This window comes from Magnolia sinica, unplaced genomic scaffold (assembly GCF_029962835.1).
Source record: "Magnolia sinica isolate HGM2019 unplaced genomic scaffold, MsV1 ctg100, whole genome shotgun sequence".
Classification (NCBI taxonomy): domain Eukaryota; kingdom Viridiplantae; phylum Streptophyta; class Magnoliopsida; order Magnoliales; family Magnoliaceae; genus Magnolia; species Magnolia sinica.
Genome location: NW_026682755.1, coordinates 142470 through 163864, shown reverse-complemented (window position 1 = coordinate 163864; position 21395 = coordinate 142470). Strand labels below are relative to the sequence as shown.

General features: G+C 40.1%; 1 protein-coding gene across 1 annotated transcript; it reads right to left on the bottom strand.

The window, feature by feature from the left end:
• Window positions 1-6560: 6560 nt before the first annotated feature.
• On the bottom strand, window positions 6561-18317 carry LOC131235982 (phosphoribosylamine--glycine ligase-like). Its single transcript, XM_058233087.1, has 5 exons — window positions 18184-18317; window positions 15749-16020; window positions 13776-14149; window positions 9436-9966; window positions 6561-7211 (listed from the first exon to the last, which is right to left on the bottom strand). The coding sequence occupies exons 2-5, from the start codon at window positions 16011-16013 to the stop codon at window positions 6795-6797; spliced, it is 1587 nt and encodes a 528-aa protein (XP_058089070.1). The 5' UTR covers window positions 16014-16020; window positions 18184-18317; the 3' UTR covers window positions 6561-6794.
• Window positions 18318-21395: the final 3078 nt, after the last annotated feature.

Below are 21395 nucleotides of genomic sequence, written 5' to 3'. Positions count from 1 at the left end.
TTTTGATAAATAACACTTTTACATGATCTGGTTGTATATGTAATTCAGGGACTTACACTTGTACACGTATTTTACTATAAGTCTTCCGCTTGCTTTATTCACTTATCCCTGAATCATATCTGTGTTTTGGCTTAATCTATCCCATGTTTATGTGCTAATACAGTCAACATACATCATTCATTAATTATGTTGCATAAGTGATGTTTTGGAACTCGGGAGCTGAGTTATGCTCGACCCCCGAATTTCAGGGCGTTACACTCACTCATTAACGCGCTGCTTGGTTAAGCACCTCGCTGCTCTAAGCTAGGACGGTGATCCATATTAGTAGTAAGCATTGTCGCTTCCATTTCAGTTCAAGATAACTTTTGTTGCATCTTCAAAAGTCCTTCATTCCCAAGGTAAAAAAGAACATACAGGAGGGAAAGCCACATCCTCCGCAAATCACCTGATAACGCATTTAACAATTGGTAGAATAGACAGTCGATTTACCTTCATTTAATTTCGTCGCTCTATCTCGACACCAAGGGCCAGTGATGTTTGATTTAAATCGGACTGTAATCGATTCTTACACACCCATAAATCACACACGTGTACCACGTGGCCGAATTCTAGACCAATATAGGTTACCCACAAACAATTGTTTACCTATAAACACTTTAAACTCTAAAGCCAAATAAAATAGTTGTAAACACTTTATGCCTGAAAAAAGTTTCAAGTATAAAACAATTACAACTTATTACTTTATGGGCATCCAAACAATCCTTGATAGAGCTTAAAATATAGAGAAAGATATTATGACATTTAAAAAGCATTAAATTAGGAGCTTTTCTATCATTAAATTTTTTTATTGATGGAGTATAGCCTACTACCTCACCCTTTTATCCCTCATATATCACCAACACCCACCCTCTCGCTGTGTGTAGAACATCTCTCTCTCTCTCTCTCTCTCTCTCTCTCTCTACATGCAGGTTGCACACTTTCTCTTATTAACCTCTTCAACTCTCTCCCAACTCTTTATCCCTTCCTCTCTTCAGTTGTATTACACATGCCACACCCACTAGTTGAGTAAAGCTATTCGGTAGGCACAACATCTGATATGTGATATGGCTATCATGAGGGTCATTAATCACACTCGGCATTTGCCTCTCTTATAATTTTCCACGGGAAGACAATATTGTGAAATGCCACTGCTGGACATCTCCATGCTATTAACTCACCTTGTATATGGTAGAGAATAACTCACCTTGCACGTATTACTGCTAATTCAACCAAACAAGACCACACATGTGAACAAGGGCCCATATTAGTTTTTCATGTGTGGGTAAGATGTGTAGGTGTGCTAGAGTCTACTTGGCTCAAAGGTTTGATTGAATCCTAATGTTCCCTCGCGTCTAGATAGACAAATCGGAGAGTGGATATAGGATCTAGTTATCCTCTCAACCACTAGTTTGCGCTCTTTTTAAGTGGTTTGTGAAAAGGGTAGGGGTTAGCCCTTTCTGAATGAGTTCTTTTTACCTTTGTACAATAGATGCGAGTCTATAAACTTAAGGACTTTTTCTTTCACCAATCTTTACATTTGTATATTTCTCAAATGAACAAGAATGTATAAATAAATAAAACAAAGCTAAACAATATTAATTTTATTAACATTTAAATGTATATCCCATTACAATCGATAGAGTAACAATCGAGGAAAGAAATAAATGAAAACGAAGGATAACTACCTAATACATCTATCGAAACAGACGATCGAGGCATGTGGTCAACAAGATGTTGAAATTGCACGTGGTGGGCCCACAAGTTGTGTGCGAAAGCTTGACAGATCTATAGAATTATGGCTAAGTCCTACAGGAGAGTAAATAAGACTAATTAAAAAAATCAATTAAATCGATAATTTTCTAATTAAAGAATTTACTAATTCAAAACTAATAAGATAATTTAACATTAAGGCTTCCAAGCCAAAGTGAGTTCAATCACATATACTACAAATTATGTGGGTTCAATCACATATACTACAAATTATGCATCAATAAGTAATTAGTCTATAATCTAGATAGTGAACTTGTGTGTGAGATGTGCTAACTATTCAACTCGTAGCATTCATCTAATCATGCATACATATAATTCAGCAAATTAAATCTACAAGCATAATTAGAAATGTGTTCAAAAGATAATCCAAAATACAAGCATATATAGTGGTTTGGTTTCCCTACTCCATTTCCGGTAGATGCACTCTCCTCAAGTATACCAGTATTCACTATCAAAGATTTTCAATAAGTTCACCCCTAACCTTTATACCCCTGCACAAAGACCTAGGTCATACACGAGAACTTACAATACACTCCCACTGAAGGCTCTCTCGAAGACTTAGTTGATTTTTTATCGGCTAACCAACAGCCTCGGTCTTAGTTCAAGAACTTACATTTACTCCCGCTGGAGGCTCCCACGAAGACTAACACGTATACACATATGTCCAATGAATTCAAACCTACACAAAAGCCTAGATCCTATACAAGAACCTATTCAAATTTGGGTCACAAACTCTTACTATCAATCCTGCACATGGAAAGAGAGTACGAGCTTACTAAATGACAACTTACTTATCGGATTGAGCCCCTTTGATGCATTGTGCTTGATTTGTGTCTTCAAAGCTCTCCTGTGCTTAAATCCGCTCATCAATTGCTCCTACATCCATTGATGCCGATGGTTTAGCTCCATGAACAAGCACCTTGCATCAGATGCTCCACTTGAGGTAACAAAGGTGATGAGAGTGTGGTAGAATCTCCTACAACTAATGAAATAGTTGAAATCCTAAGGGATTCACCTAGAAGGGTTTTCTAGAGGATTTAGATAAAGAATATGCCAATAAGATTGGATCTAATCTCTAGAAAATTGTGAAGTTCAAGTTTATTTTCTCATTGGAGGTTGGAATCCTTATTATAGTATTAAGGCTCATGAAGATGACTTGAAACTCATGGGATTAGAGGTCTAGGATGTGGGATATTAATGTAGAATCACATAGCCTTTTATTGCACCAAATACCCTCCAAATACCCAAGAATCAAATGTCCTATATAAAAAGTTCGAGCTCCAATGGTAAGAAATGGACAGAAAACTGCTCATTCGATGGGATTAAAAGATCATATGATGGGATCAAGCATATAGAATTTCTAACTGAAATATTGTTGGACAGAATTGATGCTCTTACTTAATGTCATCGAGTGGTCTTCAATGCCATCAAACAATTTCCTTGATCCCATCGAGTGGAATCTTGATGCCATCGACCAACTCAGATATACATGTCAATGCTGGCTGGACAATTGTAAGTTTCCTACTCAATACCATCGAGTGGATCTTCGATGCCATCGAGACACATCGATAGCCTGTCGATGGCGTCGAGGACCACTTGAAACTGTTGTTTTCAACATATGATTTCACAGCAGCATCACACCTCTCTTAGCCTTACTTGTCATGTTTCAATTAGGCTCCTGAGACTAATGGATGATCAAACAAGATTTACCTATTAAGTCATGATAATATAGAGGTTTAGGGTTGTTTTGGGTCAAAGTTAGGGTCATCAAAGCACCTCATTTACCTGTTCTTCATTTCCTTGATGCTCTAGTCTTCATGTGTCTTCAGTCTTCAGCTTCCAAGGGCTCAACCAACTCTTTAATACACCGATACACGTGATTGACAAACAAGGTGCACAAATAAGTAAACTAACAAATTTGACAGGATTGGTATGATCAACTAAATTAGAACTCAATTGATCATGATCCTATAACTTAAGGTTGATGATATTTGTTGTACTCCTAAAGTATTGTAGTAGGAGTCATTATGCAGTAGCTATTTATGTTAGAACTAGGCTAGGTTAAGCTAAGATAAATGTAAAGTAGATAGATGTGTTTAGTGTGAGGCCTTGATCTCTTCTTCATGTGCTCCTTTTATAGCTTGTTGAAGCAGTAAAACCTCTTGCTTGGCTTTTTTATTGTTTCTGGATTCTTCGTGCTCACGTCACAGTTTTGGATATAAGAATCTTCTTGATTGATCGGGAACTGACAACTAGCGTTGGAAAGAAAGGACTCCAGCCAGATCTATACTTGCTAGCTTTTTGAATCTTCTTCTTGTAGCTGATCCTTCATGAAGATCTTCATAGCCCATTAAATATCAGGCCTGCGACCACCAAAGTTCCTCTGATGAAGATAGCCAAGTTAAGATTCAAGAAGCTCAAGAGCTGGTCCCAGATCGATCATGGCCACTCAATGTCTCTGCCAATGGCCCGCCTTGTCCACTTTAAGGTGTCGAGCAGTTCGGATCAAACCACCTCCTATGTTTAACCATCCATAAGATGATGGTTTGAAGTGATGGTGGGATTCGATACCTGATATTGATCTATTATCAGACTAAATCAAATTTAGTTCTCTAATTCTCTTAATATAATTAAACCACGACGTCTCAATGGGATCTTTGATCTCTCCTATTCTTTTATTCCGGTTGACGTACAAAGAGGGAAACCTAATCGAGCCGATGTATCTATCTCTCCTTACTACTGGGTCAAAACTAAAGTCGGATTAGCTTGGACATTGGTCCGATCTCTTGATATTCGAAACTTTCTTTAGCGTTCCGGCTCTCCAAACACTTTTAGGGATATCTCTCATTTTGGAAGGACTGAGAGATGACCTCACCAAGAATATCATAGTCAAATAAGTGTTTAGATATGTTTTTTTTGTTTGGTCTTTCATAGTCATTCCAAGTACGTTGCCTCATTAAATGGGCACGTTGATCGTGACCACGTAGCAGGTGAAGATTCATCCCCTTAAAGGCATGCATAAGAGTCTGTGCCATCACATTAAAATGTGTAATACCTAAGGAAGATCAACCGAAGATCTCTTCAGGTGTAAGTACAACTTTCATGTGTGCCAAACATAGTATCACTATGGCGGTTTTTCATTGTACATGTAGAACGTGGAAAATGAGTAAACAACAAGTAGCAGAGAATTCTATAAAATATTAAATTTTTAGTAAGATATTGAATACTCCATAATATTTTATTAGTGTAGGCTTATCTAGAAAACTTTGGATGAATGCCACATGAATCCATCAAGTTGATATAAATTAATTGAAAGGAGCGAGGCTAGGCTCTTCATTTGATAGGCACCTCATGAGTTGCAAGGATCATTGACTTTTAATGCAATACCAACTTTCTATAGGATCTATAGCTTTGGGAAGCATTCAGGCCATGATACAAAGCCATTAATCCTAGCCAAGATGACCGAAATGCTTCGTTACCTATATGGAATGCACGATTTGAATTGCATTAGGTGAAATTAACACCATTATTGCACAATAATTATATTTTTGGAGGCCAGGATTTGAATTGCATTTGGTGGAATTAACACTGATATTGCACAATGATTTTACACGTTTGGAATCAAATTCTTCCTTCGAAAAAAATAGTTTATTAAGCCAAACCTAAATTCTACCTTTGGAAAATAACAGTGTATTAAGTGCGACCTGCATTTGGTCTACCATGGAATTGTAATGTGTAGACCAAATTTCACTACCGATGCTGGTCACCTATATGCACGTGCAACTGGATTGTTGCATGCAAAGGGCACAAATAGATGGACTGGATGATATAATAACTGGATTAATCCAATCCTTTCCGTTGTGTTTCCATATGTCCGATGGAATTTAAATAGGACCAAATACAATTCCACAATAGGTCACTGTGTTGGAATGATACTCTCAGTGTATCCAATATCTACCTGTACTGGAAGGATATATCTTACAAGGAATCTAAAGTCTATCCAATGGATGTATATCAACTTTTGAGAAACCATGACTTCTAGGAGAAACCCCAATTCCTCATATGGCACAAAGCCACTCTACAGCACGTACAAGCAAGGGCGTGTTTGGATGCACTATCAAATCAAATTGCAATTACTTTTAGCTAAGAAGTTGGACAAGGAATTGAATCTCCTACATTCGTAGATTCCAATTTGCTTCCAAGTTGAAGTCGGAAGAAATGAAGCTGTAATTAAAGGGACAGGGAAATCACTAGCTTCTGCCGTTTCCTCTTGATTAAGATGAGGTTTCATAATTCAACTGTGCATCCAAAAGCAGCTTAAAGAAGGGTGTCTGCCTAGGGATTTTACGAATAAAATGCATTGGTGCTCATGTTGTCTTAGGAGGCTGTTTGGTAGATGCCGAAAAGTGAGTTCTCGTTTTAGTCAATTGTAATTATGAATTAGAGAACTTTATCTCTAATGCACAATGAATTCATGTCAATAGTGATGATAGAGATCAAGATATCTAATACATAATCATTGTTAATTAAAGTGAGATAGAACTCATTTATAAGTGTCCACCAAACAAGGCCTTAGACACTTTGATCCGTCTGGACAGGACAGTCGGTGGGACCCAAACATCGACTGCCATAGACAAGTGTGCTGCTTATTCAAAATCTTTAGACACTTCTCCAAAGGCACCAACGGTGAGAAAGTGTCTCACCCATTGCAAGAGGAAAGATCACAGTAAAAAAAAAGGGGGGAATCAGACTATTGCTGATGAAGAAAAGGGATTTTTTATTTTTTTTTTAAAATTTTTTCCTTTCTCATGTTATACATTTTTGTAACATCAACTTCTAACAAGTATACACCAACCTCTCTTCCCATTTCTTTTGCCTGATCCTCTCATGGGCTTTCAAGGCCCATCTTCCTATTTGGATGATTCTACTGTGATAGATATCTTCATAAGTTAGAAATCCATAATAACCTCACAAACAGGACAGAATTACCCTTTCGTCGCAAACTGCTGGTGGGGAAGTGCTCTCCAACCAATATCTTGCCGGAAGAACCCTTCCGGCCAGTTTATTTCTTCGACTGCTTGGTAAGCTCTATCTCTGGCCTCTTCTATATCCTTCCCTTTGGCCGTGATCCCAAGCACACGACCCCCGGCTGCAATGAAGTTACCATTGGAATCAAGTGCAGTTCCGGCATGAAATATCTTGACAGTTGGAGCGACAAGCTCCGCTTCTTCAAGGTTTTTGATCACAGACCCCTTCTTGTATGCCCCAGGGTAACCTTGACTAGCCATCACCACTACCATGGCCGATCCTGGCGACCAATTCAACGACACCTGACCCAATTCTCCTCTGCAAGCTGCAAGCAGAACTTGTGCCAAATCGGATTCCAACCGAACCATCAGAACCTGCATGTATAATTTCCGAGGGTGAAAACCAACCAGTGTTTAGTGGCCAGAAAGTAACCCCATGGTAAATTAGAGAAATGCTCCAATGCTCTCAGAGGACTATAAGTTATAGTGCTCCTAGTTGCATTAGGTAACTTGGACAGTCCAATGGATTGATCTAGACTGTTCATTGAATCTAGAACACATTGCAAGGGTTACCATTCAAAAATAAGACTGAGTGAATAATCAATCCATCCTAAGATTTGGCCTTCTTTTTTGTAGCCGTCCCTTTTGCAACCCATGGATGGGATGGTTAGGATTGCCTAACAGAAGAGATTCTTGAGAATCATAAGCAACCCACGATGGGAACTGCCAAATACATGGATTGAATTGTTGGTTAGACCTATTTTTGTACAAACAATCTTGATTGGAGGCTTTGATCAGATGGTTAAGATCATCAGATTGGTGTGATATTTGCATGGGAGCCGATTGAATGTGTTGGAACTAACGGAAAGTTTAGATCAATCTACTGGAGTGCACAAATGCAACTAGGACCATTATAACTTATAGTGCTCCAAGAACACGGGAGCATCTCTCAGTAATCTATAGAATGTGCATTAGCATAAGCATGCATGAGAAAGTATGTTCACATATGTTCACACACATGTGCATTAGCATAAGCATGCATGAGAAAGTATGTTCACACACATGCATGTGAGCATGTTATACAATGTAACATCAAGAAAATCATGAAACATTACAGTTTACAGGTTGAGTCCCATGTGGTTTCATGATTTTGTGATGGCTTCTCCAAGAACATGCGAAATAAAATCAAATCATGAAAGATATGAGATGTGAAATATAAATAAACATCACATTTAAATGGAGTAGCAAGTTAGCAACATCTTTCTTGTCGCCCCTTGATGTAAGTTGGCATTTTATGATTGACATAACATGCTTTTTGTGTTTGGATGCTTTGCCGAATCAAATCACAGAATTTTAGTTCAATCAAGAGGAAAAGGCCATACAATGGTCAGTGTTCCAAAAAAAAAAAGAAAAAAGAAGCCAAATAATGGTGATATTTCCTAGCATTTACAATAAAGAAGTCGCCTCAAAATGCAATCATTTTCCCTTCAAGTTCAACTTGAAAGTAACATGGTTGCAATCTGGATACTAATTCCTCCACATCAATACTAGGTAATTACAATTTGGTCATTTCCTCTTTACTGAACCCATTTTCGAAATTCAGTAAAATTGTGCAGCCAAACACATATTGACAGAAGAAGAAAATCAACCGATTACTGAATTCAGAGAACAGGACGTGTACTCATGCATTTGTGACCATGATGCAATGTCTCTCCTCCAAAGAACATGAAGTTGTATACGTAATTGGCCTCCCAATGTTGTACCAAAACAGAATTATATTTTTCCTAGTGTAAGAACTACATCTATAGCAGAAAACACAAAAAAAGAAAAAAAAAGAAGAAGAGGAGTTTGTCTAGCATATTAGCTCATGTTTTAAGAGTGTCAACATGAGCCCTGGTCTGCAAGGGCACAGGATTAGACCTAGATCCTAGGCACGTCGGATTGGGCTGGTCTAAAATTCAGTCCTGACTCCTGATTAGTCATCAGGCAAGCAGGCCTTGGGTTAAGACATGGTCTATCAGGCCCAGTCAGTATGGGCCAGGTTGGGGCCATGATTATAATAATTTTTATTAGTCTGAAATCTGCATTAAATATCACCAATATAGATGCAGGAATTGAATAACTGGCCACACTTGGACTGGAAAAACTTAACCCGGTCAGGCTTGGGTTTAGGGCTTCCATACTCCAGTTGGGCTCAGGCTGACCATGACCCAGCCAGGTCCTCATTGGCATCCCGAACAGTATTCCAAAAATTGTCCAATAAAGAAAAAATAAAAAGTAGATGGTAGAGGGAGCTAAAAACCAATCTGAGGGACCAAAATGCCTTCCCACTAAATCAAGAAAAGGAATAGCAGCCAGCTTAACCTTTTTCCCATACAGAAGGCACAAGTGCATGCATGACATGAGAATCATTTCGAAGAAGCAAATATCCATATCTTCTGGTGATCCGAGGCCAGTTTGCAAAAAAAGGTTACGGCACTCATCATATAAAGATATTATAATCATCTAATTTTAGAAAAAAAAACATATATTGCTGCATACTTATTGCTTCAAACTGAGTTTTCTTGGGAAGAACAGAAATATGGGACTGGTTACTAACCTGGCACTCTGGATCACCAAAGCGAACGTTGTACTCGATAAGCTTAGGTAGACCGGATTGTTTCTCAATCATAAGCCCTGCATACAAGACACCAACAAACTTGCAACCTTCTGCAGCCATTCCCTTCACTGTTGGGAGGATTATTGTTTTCATGACCACCGATTGAAGCTCTCTCGTTAATATGGGTGCTGGGGAATATGCCCCCATCCCACCTGTATTTGGTCCCGTATCACCATCACCGACTCGTTTATGGTCCTGAGCAGATTCGAGAGGTAATGCATTCTGACCATCCACCAGAGCAAAAAATGAAGCTTCTTCTCCTTCAAGGAATTCCTCGATTATGACTCTGTAACCAGCAGACCCAAAAAGCCCCTTCACCAGCATTGAATCAACAGCTTCATATGCCTCTTCTAAAGTCATAGCAACAACAACTCCTTTTCCCGCAGCCAACCCATCTGCCTTGACAACAATAGGCGCACCTTGGTCTTGAATGTACTGCTTTGCATCTGCAGGATTTGTAAACGTTCGATACTGCAAGTACCAAAAACAATTGTAATAAATATCTAGAAAGTTGATCACATGGATCTCTGCTAAAAGAAGGTGAAGACAAGTGATCAACAAGCAACCACATGCTTCAGCAAACAGATTGTGTTGGCAGTCTACTGATTAATCAATACCAAGTTCCTCCTTTTGGCAGGTATCAGCGATAGGCGAATACTCGTGAATATAAACTCTATTATACATGGTAAAGAACTGGTGGTTTCTTCCAGTTTTCAAGGTAATCAATAATAAAACAGGATAGAATCATCATCAATGAACATTTCAGAAATGAAAACCTCTCACAAACAAAAAGAACAAAAGGGTTGAACAGTGAGCATTTGTAGAGATGACAAGGGACTGTTAAGATTGCTGACTCTGGTCTGATCAGCATCAAGGACTCAAATGAGCTATACGCTAGAACCCTTCTACAGCATTTAAAGCTACTGATGGAGTTGTTCAAGAGGCAACTTGTGGTTGGTCTTACAATCAGAGTGAAACCCAGGACATAAAAGATCAGCATGCATCTTAATTACATTTGGGATATGCATAGCTCTCTAGTTATCAATGCTAACCATGTACTCATGAGATTATAACTGAGTATCCAATAACCGAGAGAGGGTAGCTTGGAAACCTATATCTTGTAGGCAGGTTTTGTGGGTGGGGTATTCCTATCCGCCTTGGTGAGGAGTCTTTTGTTGTTCTTACTCTTTTTTCTTTTTTCTTTTTTTTTCTTTTTTTGAAAATAAAATGGTATTGCCAAAAAAAGAAGAAGAAGAAGAAGAAGAAGAAGCCTATAACTTAATTCTGCATTAGTCAATCTCTGTCCCATGAACCTTGCCTAGTAGTGCTTCCCATGTAACATTCAATAAATCTATTTCTCATAAAGCGGGGGCGGGGGGAAGGAGGGAAGAACAAACATAAAATTATTATAGCTGAAATATTTACTAATGACGCACTTGAATTTTTTATTCGTAAAAATTGGTACTGTTGCAGTTTTAAATAAGTGACATCTAGAACAACTCATTCCATTCCATGGTTTACAGTAGCTAGGAGACTAGCAATGTGGTGCCATTCTACACTATATGCCCTGCAAAAACTTGAGGTTGCAGGAATTCATGTTATTCTCTTATAAGAGATTGTTTAGCTACCTTCTAATGTGGAAGGATGTGAAACTACAGTGACTAATAAACCAATAAGTCTTTCTTCTCATGCAAAATAAGGTATTCATTAGAAGAAGAAAGATTTGCAACATACATCAGCATAGCCTTTACCAAGATATTTGGGGTCAGCTTTATGAATCATGTTTTGGCAATCATTTGAAGTTGGATCGACTCTCATAGTAGCTTTGGTTGAAGTTTGATGACCAGCTGCCTACCAGGTATCAAACCCTCTTTTACCTTGGCTGGGGATCAGTGGATGCAAATTCTGCCATTACGTGCAATTGCTACCAGAAAAGAATCCCAAAACTACACTAATAAATGCAAATATCATGATAGGAATGAAAGAGATAGAGGAGGCAGCACAAGCAGAATACAACTATGCTACCGTAATTTTTATATTCAAACAAGATGGAAAACAACAAAACCCTTAAAGACAAACTCCAGGAATGAAACAATAGCCAACGAATACAGAGATTCATTTATAATGCAAGCAACTAAAAGGGCAATCAAGCATGGCAGAGAAAAAACACAAAAACTAACAGTATCATCACTACTGATTAAAAAAAGCACCAACAGCCACGTGCAGTTTCTGAAGAAAACCTTGGACGTGCAAAATTCAAGGGGAGCACATTTTCCATGAATAAAATCACTAGTGGCAAGACAACTGTGCATTAGCAACCTAAGAGAGTTACACTTTCACAATGATCCAAGCACAATAATGTAAAGTTGTGTTTCCTTTTCAAGTCTTACTAAAAGAAAATAAAACAACTCTCATACAAAGACTTGTATACAATTGGACAATTGGACAAGAGGAAAATGGTTAGGTCAAGACATTGAGTTCAAATAGGTCACTAATAAGAACCACACATTACATGAACTGTATGCACTTCCTAGGGACTTCCCTGCAACTTGTTTGTAAGAAACTATTTACGAAAGACTTGACATAAGGTGAAAACAGTCTTTTCAAAGGGGCTAGTAGTGAGTCCTCAATATAGCAGAATTTTAGACAACCTGGGTCTGTTCCACTTATGGAACTGAGAATCCAATCCAGAGAAGAAACAAAAAACAATGGCTTTCAAAAGTCAGCCTCAAACAAAAATGAAAGCTAGAGAATGAGAAAGCTTCACTCCCTGAAGAATGTTCATTGAGGAAGAACAAAAGACGAAAGATTTCACACCTCTCTTCAACTTTTTCCGAGAATGGTAACTTCATTAAAAAGGCAAAAGATGCCATGAAAAACAAAAAAGAAAGGGGGAAAAAGATAAGAGAAGACTGGACGATAAGCCATCAACCAAATCCCAAATACAGAAAACAAGCCCCTTATGCTAGCACTTCTGACAATGTCCTCTTCGCTCCTAAGAACACTTGTTTCAATGACTGCAAGCTTTGATGAAAATTCCAATTGTTCTGCTCCTGAACTGAGGGGCAACCTTCACAAGGCAATACGGGCCCGGCACCTCCAACCCCAATCCCAAGCTTGGAGGAGTTGTTCCGACAATCCAGGCATTACCAACGCAGTCTTGAACAATTCGAAGAAATCCTCCAAAATATTCTGGGATCCTTAAATTCGAAGAAGAAAGACTTGCATACAAAAAGTAAAATGTTCTGAGGTTGCACACAAGATAGGATATGAACAATGCACAAACTTGAACCAATGAGAGATTGACTTCAAGTTTTACCAGTCAATAATCAATAACATTTTGGTTTCACTATGATTCAGAAACTGCTCTTGACTGATCATCGGTCTTAAAGGATTCTACTAAATTGCCTTCGGACCAGATGTTATGGAGGAACATAGGAAAAGGTAATTAATTACAAGACCGGCTACAAACATTAAGAGCTGGGGATAGACCATCCTGTCAATAGGCCACATGCCATATTGTATCTGAAGACTATTTCTCCAAAACAATATAATAATGGGGATCAGTAAATCTCTCAAACATGGAAAATGGGTGACAAAACCCGATTGATATTATTGAATGATGATTAAAGGACAAATGGGAACATGCATTGCTTCTGAGAATTATGTAATATTTTCTGCATGTGAGTAAAATTAAACAAGCCACACAGATCAGCAACTTGATAGACAGAAGGCAAGCATGCAGAACGTGGGAGTGAGTGCAAGGCCAGAAGTAGCAAAAGAACTTCAATATAAGCTTCTTCTTCTTCTTCTTCTTTTTAATCCCCTGAAACATCTCAAAAAAATCTGAAGTAGGGACAGGCCCCAAAGTGAAAGATTTGTGCAGCTATATGACAAGACAAATGGCAATACCAGATAAAAGTTAAAATCATAAAATATAGATATCAACATTCACAAAGAAGCCTAACCAAGAACAAGAAGCAAACAGAACCAGCACCAAAGTCATTAGTTGCAGGCATTAGAAGTAGAAACAATAAAGAGGTTGTTTGATAGAATTAGAAGCATGGACGAGACTTCATAGAGATACAACAACATATATGTTTACTGCCAAACTTGCTGGTTGCTGTTGCTATCATGGAAATCTTTTCTCTCGATTCGACCACCAAAATAGTGAACTATCTTTCAATATAACATTTATCAAAATGCGGGGCTGATAAAGCAATGAGAAACAATACTAGTCAATTAGATAAGGGTATGGCATAAATGAGGGCTAGATAAACCTTTGCAGTGGGAATTCCATATTTGTCACATAACTTCTTCATAAAATCCTTTGACCCCTCCAATGCCGCAGCCTCTGATGAAGGGCCGAAAGTTGGGATCCCAGCCTGGACAAGGTCATTTGAAAGACCAGCAACCAAAGGAGCTTCTGGACCTACCACAACCAACCCAACTCCCCACTGCCGACAAAATGAGATGACAGCTGAACTGTCTAAAATGTCAAGATCTGATATGCAAGTGGCATTCCCTGAATTAGCAATCCCAGCATTACCCGGAGCACAAAATACTGCATCACAGGAATGAGAACGTTGTAACGCATAGCAAAGTGCGTGTTCCCTTCCCCCACCGCCAATGACCAACACTACCACCCTCTCTTCTGTAAATGAAACACCGGAATTAAATAGATGTTTACCCAAAACTATAACTGATTATCCAAATTATCAGGTAATAATTAATAGGCCAAAGACCTAAATTAGCAGCTGGACATGCCTAATTATGATTTTTTTAAATCTCTATTGAAAATTCATTGGCATACCATCATATAATCCACTTCACACTGCACATGCATACTAACATTGTGTAAATGTGAGCACCATTGCAAAAGCCAAAGATATATACATCCATTTTTCTTTAATCACAAAACATTGCAAGATGTTAAGGATAAAAACAAGGTTTAGAAACACAAAAGTTGGACTCATCAAATCCTAAGTCAAATTTACTTGTAACTAGCTCAGCTATTGATTGAACTTTCAAACTTAAAGACCCTATGTTGTGATGTGATTTTTTTTAGCTTTTCGGGGGTTTTTTCATAATGGATTTCCGTGAGATTTTCAAACAATTCTTTCTTTTTATACAAAAACCAAGTGTCTTCTTTAGCTCAACCCAACCTCAATCAAGTTGTTGAAAGAGAACTCAATCAATTTGTTAATTTTTGCAGAGATATTTCAAGGTTTTCTCATAATGGATTTCTGTGAGATTTTCAAACAATTCTTTCTTTTTATACAAAAACCAAGTGTCTTCTTTAGCTCAACCCAACCTCAATCAAGTTGTTGAGTGAGAACTCAATCAATTTGTTAATTTTTGCAGAGATATTTCAACTTCTACCATTGCAGGGTTCTATGTCAAATATGTCAATTTTCAATTGAGTGTATTAGCCAACCTGAAATAGCTAGGACAAGCCTATGATGACGATGACAATGATTATTATTATCATTGAAAGATATGATGATCACTTTTTTTAAAAAATTAGGTAAGTTGGGAACAAACCAAGACCTCAATGTTCAAACACAACCTGTCTACCGTTGAGCCACAGGCTCGAACCCAAGGTGATGGTGATCACTTATGTTCAGGCTGCTTTTGAATGCACAAGTTAATTGCACTGCCATCATTCGGGTTAACTAAGAGGAAACAACAGTAAGTAAATGATGTTTCTAAGCATTCATAGCGATTAACAATCCTTCGAAATTGAAAATCATGTAATTCCAGTTTTGAGCATGTACCCTCAGTATCAATTCTAAGGAAATCTCAATTTTTGAGCATTCCCACTTTATCAGACTTAATTGCAATTCAGTTCAGTAGTACATCCAAACACACCCTAAACATTTTTCCTTTTTTTCTTTTCCAACAAGGTTACATGACAAAGACACTTGCAACCCAAGACAAGAGGAACTCCATAAACCGAAAATAGATGTTTTATACAATATTACAGATAATAAATCTACTTCTTTCCCACCTCAAACGAGCCAAAACCAAAAAAAAACAAAAAAACAAAAAAAAAACAAAAAAACAAATTTACTTCTTGTTTTAGTACCCGTCATCATTATTTTTTTAGAATTTTACCAAAAAAAAAGATTATTTTTTTACAGAAAAGTTTCTAAATTTCCTCATATATGAACTAGAAGCCAACTAAGAAATCGAATGAAGCGGCTGATGCAAGAATATAGAATTTCAAAACACCGTCCAACGAGTTTCTTACCAGGAACCCTCTCATCAAGGCCAAAGCCCGACCGCTCCGAATTCTCCTTGATGCTCTTCAATGCTCCTGCTGATGAACGCAAACTAGACAATGATAGACGGCATTTTCCAACGCTGAAGGATTGGAGAAAGCTCTGTCTCCGATCGCCAGCGAAAAGGACCGCCCGGTTCTCGAATAAGCGAAGGCGATTCTCGGAAAATGCGTTTGCCGATCGACATTGAGGAAAGTTCATCCCAGTTCGGACATGGTAGGCAATGCAAGCCATAGAAACCCTAGCAGAAGAAAGAAAAACCCTGGAAATGAGAAAATAGAGAAGGAGATTTCTCCCTCTGAAATGAGAGTAACAGAGAGCAGCTTTGATTCTCCCTCGTAACGGACTTAAAACCTCGGGAACTCAAAACCCTATCCAGAAAACGGTATTTGAAATAAAACGAACCAGGTGTATCGGAGGTGACTATATATCGCCCGATGTGATGGAGGTCCACCTCATACATGCGTTCGGACGTATGTTCGATCTGTGCGGGAGCCCACCCGTAGTATTTATTTGGAATCTAAACCGTGCATCTGGTGTGAATCTTCATGGAAAGCTTACATCCCATAAATCATCCCTATCAAAAAAAATCAGGTAGGACACACCACTCAAATATATATATTCGCTTTCTTAGCCCACCTACATTTTGGATGTCTTGATTTTCTGAGTGTTCCTTCATCCTGGAAGGGGCTCAGCTAATGAATGGTCTCGATGACATTCATACAACAGGGTAGACCCCACTTTCCATAGGAAGTTTCAATGGTAGCGGCCCCCTCCCCTCCTCAATGTCCCCAGTTGTTCCCTTTGGTGTGGCCCACCTGGGTTATGGATCTGGCTGGAATTGGGGATCCACGACTAATATTAGGAAGCGAATCTAATGGACGGGTTGGATGGGACTCAAAAATCTCGGTAGGCCCTAGATAGCTCAATGAAAAGTGAGCTCGCTGGATGGTGCGTGCTCGCCTCACACGTGGAAGGGGAAATGCATCAAACGGGAACGGTGGGCGAATACTCCAATCAATGACTAGGATCGTCTCGCCGGGTGATTTTTGCGTAAGATGAACTGTACAGATTTCATACACTTACTTGATTACTAACTTAGAGGGCTTCACGGAACACGTACAACATGGCACATGTACGGACACGATAAAACACCCTGGCCCACAAGAGAATAAATCCCCCAAAGACAACTGCCCACGGCCACGGTATCTGGTGCCCGTGCAGAACATCTTTACCATGAACCGTCAGTGCCCACCAGAATATCACCCTTTTCTGGAATGGACGCGGATTTCCTGCTAATGCCTTTTGCAGGCGCTGGAAACCTAGGTGGGCCCACTGTGATGTTTTTGAGAAATCTACCCCGTCCATCCGTTTTGTGAGCTCGTCTTAAGACTTAAAGGCAAAAAATTTGACCGGATCCAAGTCTCAAGTGGGCCGCACTAAAGGAAAAGGTGGGTAGGGAAATTCCTACCGTTGAAATTCCTGCCGTTGAAACCTCTATGGGTCGACAGTGATGCTTACATGCCATCCATACCGTTCAAAACGTCAGATATTAGCTGGATTCAAAACTTCCGTGGCCTCACAAATATTTCAAGCATGGACGTTTAATCCTCACGTTTTCGGTCACTTAAGTATTGGATGCGGCTATTTTTTGATCCTAATACTAAAATGACCACAAAAAACGGATGAACGGGATGGATTTCTCACGAACATCACTGTGGGCCCCACATAGGTTTCCAGCGCAGGAACTTCGCTTTTGCAGGAAATCCGCGTCCCTCAGGCTGATCCACGCATTAGGTGGGTCCCACCTACATGCTGAGTCAAACCATCGGCTGTCCATTGATGATTTAAGTGGTGTCCCCAAACAAAGGCCGTTAAACCCATTCATCAGGCATGACCCAATACGGACAGTCGACCACTGGCGTGATCGTTGGACAACTCACGGTCACGGAGAGGCCGGCCTGATGAATGGCCTGATCAGGCACAACGAGGAATATTGGAACGTGTGAGCATGAGGCACGTGTAGCCCATTGGCACAACTAATCTAGAGGCCCCGGCGAATAATGCAGCATCGCCCATTGAACTTCCCGGGGACTCGTCCATATGTGCCAACTGCCATACGTGTACAAGATCCCAACCGTTCGCCAGTCGAGCCCCATCTTGCAAGTGCCCCAACATAAAGATCGGACCGTCCACTCATCAGGTGGGCCACTTGTACTAAATCACAAATGAGCTGATGAAAAAACATGCTAATGTCCACATTAGCATGAAAAGTGGGACTTGCTGATGAACGGCGCGCTCTCGCATCACGTTGGCACGCGTGTGGATAGTAGAAATTGCTCTTGGCAAGTAGAGAGAGAAGAGACCCTCGTCCAAGCTATTGCGATTGAGAGAGAAAAGATACCTTCGCGCTTTTGTGATTTTGCGACAGAGAAGCTTTCACCTAATTCTGTCCGATGCAACCTCGCTCGACGGATTTATAGAGAAAAAAAGAAAAACGCTTGCGTACGTCGCACTCAGTACCTACCGGGGGGCTCTCCCTGCTTAGAGAAACGAGTTCAAATCGCATATATACATAAAACCTATCTTTGATCCTGATGAGGTAAATCAGATGAATGGACTGGATAGCATATAAACACCATGGTGGGCCCTATACAAACTAATCGCGTGCGTTTCATGCCAACCGTTCCTTGTTGTGTTTAAAATTTTAGATTACCATGACTTTGGGTTCAATGGTTAACATGAGGCAGCGTACGTGATGGACGGAGTGGATCTCATTAAAGTTCCAACCACGTGGCTGTCGGCGTGCGAAAGTAACCGTGGGAGTGACGCTAACGCGGTTCGAGAGAAAATACGGACAAGAGTTATTTGATACGCTAGAAACGTATTACATTTCATGCAAATGCACATAACCTCTGCACGAGTGGAACTTAATCACCACAATCTAAACCGTACGATTATTAGGTCCGAAGTCAGATCACGCATGCTGCATGCTCAATCTACAATCGGCCACGTTTTGAACAGTTTGGATTGATGCGAATGTAAACCCAGTATCCAACGGCTGCGTGCATTTGTATACATGGTCTCGCGCTGCGAGAGTATCCACGAAAGTGAATTGGCAAGAGGGAAAAATTTTTGGCTGGACGCCTAAGAAGTCTACTGGGCGCCCACACGTGCTAATGGGACACACGTCCCCAGCAGCAAACAGCTCAGAATCACGGCTTAACGGTGTAGATCCCTCGGCCAAAAATAGTCTGGCCAGCTTATCAGGTGTGCAAACGTATGCAAAAGAATTGGATATTCAGAAATTTATTAACTGTCCACATTCAATGTACATGTGTGGCCCACCAGACGGTTTGATCCGACTGATTTATTAGTGACGGTATCTACACACGGGACCCATCCGATAAGTTGCTTGGATCTTGTACACGTACATTGAGTTGGCATGTGTGGACTGCGAGCACAAAAAGCGAATGATGTTCGCATTTGTTCCATCGCTTGAGTGGGTCCCGCACTTAGGTGGACCATGTGCATTTGACTGCCTTTTTGACCAAGCGCGCGTCTGCATTCGCATTTCTCCGGGTGAGTTTGGTTTTCGGGGGTTGGAACGGTAAACCGGACGCGGATTTCTTGCGAAAGTCTTTCGCAGGAAGTTCCTGCGCAAGGATGCTGGGTGGGACCCACCGAGATGTTTGTGCAAAATCCACCCCGTCCATACGTTTTGAGAGCTCATTTTAGTGAGGATAAAAAATAGGTTCACATAACACTCATGTGGGTCACACGAGAGGAAACATTGGTCATTCAGTGATAACCGTTGAATCATTCTTTTGGCTATTAAAGTTCTATTTCAACCTATATTTTTGGTTTTTTCACTTCATCCCATTCGTAATGACATTATAAACGGTTTGGATAGCGTATAAACATTAAGATGGAGTCTAGTAAGGTTTCAACGGTGGGAATTTCTTTCCCCAATTTTCCCTCTGGTGTGACCAACTTGAGTTTTTTATCCACTAATTTTTTGTACCACTTCTTAAAATGAGCTCTCAAAACCGATGGACGGAATGAATTTCTATCATAAATTGTAGTGGGCCCCACCCAGCGTACTTGCGCAGGAACTTCCTGCGATTAGCTTTCCCAGGAAATCCGCGTCCCGATAAACCTATGGCGCCCTCGGAAAACCTGACCCACTGGCCGCCGCTGATTGGTCAAACCTAAGGGAGGAGTATTCCATATCCTCCACAAGCAACCTGCAAAGTGCACTCGCGCTTGATATTGTGCTTGCAGACACACGTGATTGGAGATCTAAGCCGTTCATTAAGTCGGCCCACCACCTGGATTCCCTTGGTGAAAATATCATGCTGGTCTACACTCCTGGTGGGCTGTTTTTACTTAAAAGAAATAAATAGAGATCCAAGCCGTTCAATAAATCGGCCTGCCACCTGGATTCCCTGGATGGAAAAAAAACACGCTGGTTTACTCACCTGGTGAGCCGTATTTACATGAAAGAGATGAATGATTGGAAATTCTCTGTCTGGTCAACGTCTTCGATCCCACGCTTTGGCGCTCTTAGCGCACGTTCCTGTTCATCCAACAAAGATGCCAACATGGCCCTTGCTTAATTAGGTGGACCAATCAGCAAGTACACGAGGGAAACTAAACTGATTGGCTACTCCCCCTGCCACCAGCCAATGGCTGGTGGTTGGTGCTATGTGGGCCCCAGCATGATGTATGTGTTTCATCCATGCCATTCATCTATTTTTTAAAGATCATTTTAGGGCACGTGACCAAAAATGAGGTATATCCCAATCTCAAGTAGACCACATTACAGGAAACACAGTTCATTTTGACCATTAAAAACTTTTCGAGGGCCATAAAGTTTTGGATCAAGCTTATCTTTGTTTTTCCCTTCATCTAGGTCTTTATGATCTAATCCACAGATTGGATGTCAAATAAACAGTACAGTAGGCCTTAGAAGGATTTTAATTGTGGATATCCAGTCACTATTGTTTTCTTGTGGTGTGGTCCACCTGAGATTTATATTCCTTTCATTTTTAGAATCAAGCCATAAATTGATCAAGAAAATGTATGAACGGCATGGATAAAACACATACATCATGGTAGGCCCACGAAGCACCGACCACCACTCACTGGGCTCGTGGCAGGGGACTAGCCAATCCGTTTCCGTACATGAGTGGCTTAGGTGGACCCCTCCAGTACCGATGTCCTTGTCGGAAAGGTCTGCAGGCTCCACCATGGTACATGTGTTTTTATACACACGGTCCATACATTTTGCAAATCTTAGGTGGACCACACTGCTCGAACATGGATGTTAGACTCTCATCATTAAAAACTTCTCAAGCCCGGTATAATGTTTATTTGGCATCCAACCAGCTGATAAAGTAAAAAGGGAAAATTCAAATATCAGCTTGAGCCTCTACGGCCCCAGGAACTTTTAATGGCCGGCATTTCATTATCACTGTTTGGTCTACTAAATATTTTGATCGACCTTAGTTTTGTGCTCATGCCCTTAAATAAGTTGGCAAAATGTACAAAGGACATGGACAAAACACATGCATCATAGTAAGATGTATTGGTTGCTCTATTTGGTTTTCCAGT

Bases quoted from the DNA above. Each gene is read 5' to 3' on its own strand.
- LOC131235982 (XM_058233087.1), bottom strand. From the start codon at position 16,013: ATGGCTTGCATTGCCTACCATGTCCGAACTGGGATGAACTTTCCTCAA. The intron at 14,150-15,748 runs GTAAGAAACTCG...TTTCATTTACAG, and splicing joins CCTTGATGAGAGGGTTCCTG to AAGAGAGGGTGGTAGTGTTG. The intron at 7,212-9,435 runs GTTAGTAACCAG...TTATACATGCAG, and splicing joins TTGGTGATCCAGAGTGCCAG to GTTCTGATGGTTCGGTTGGA.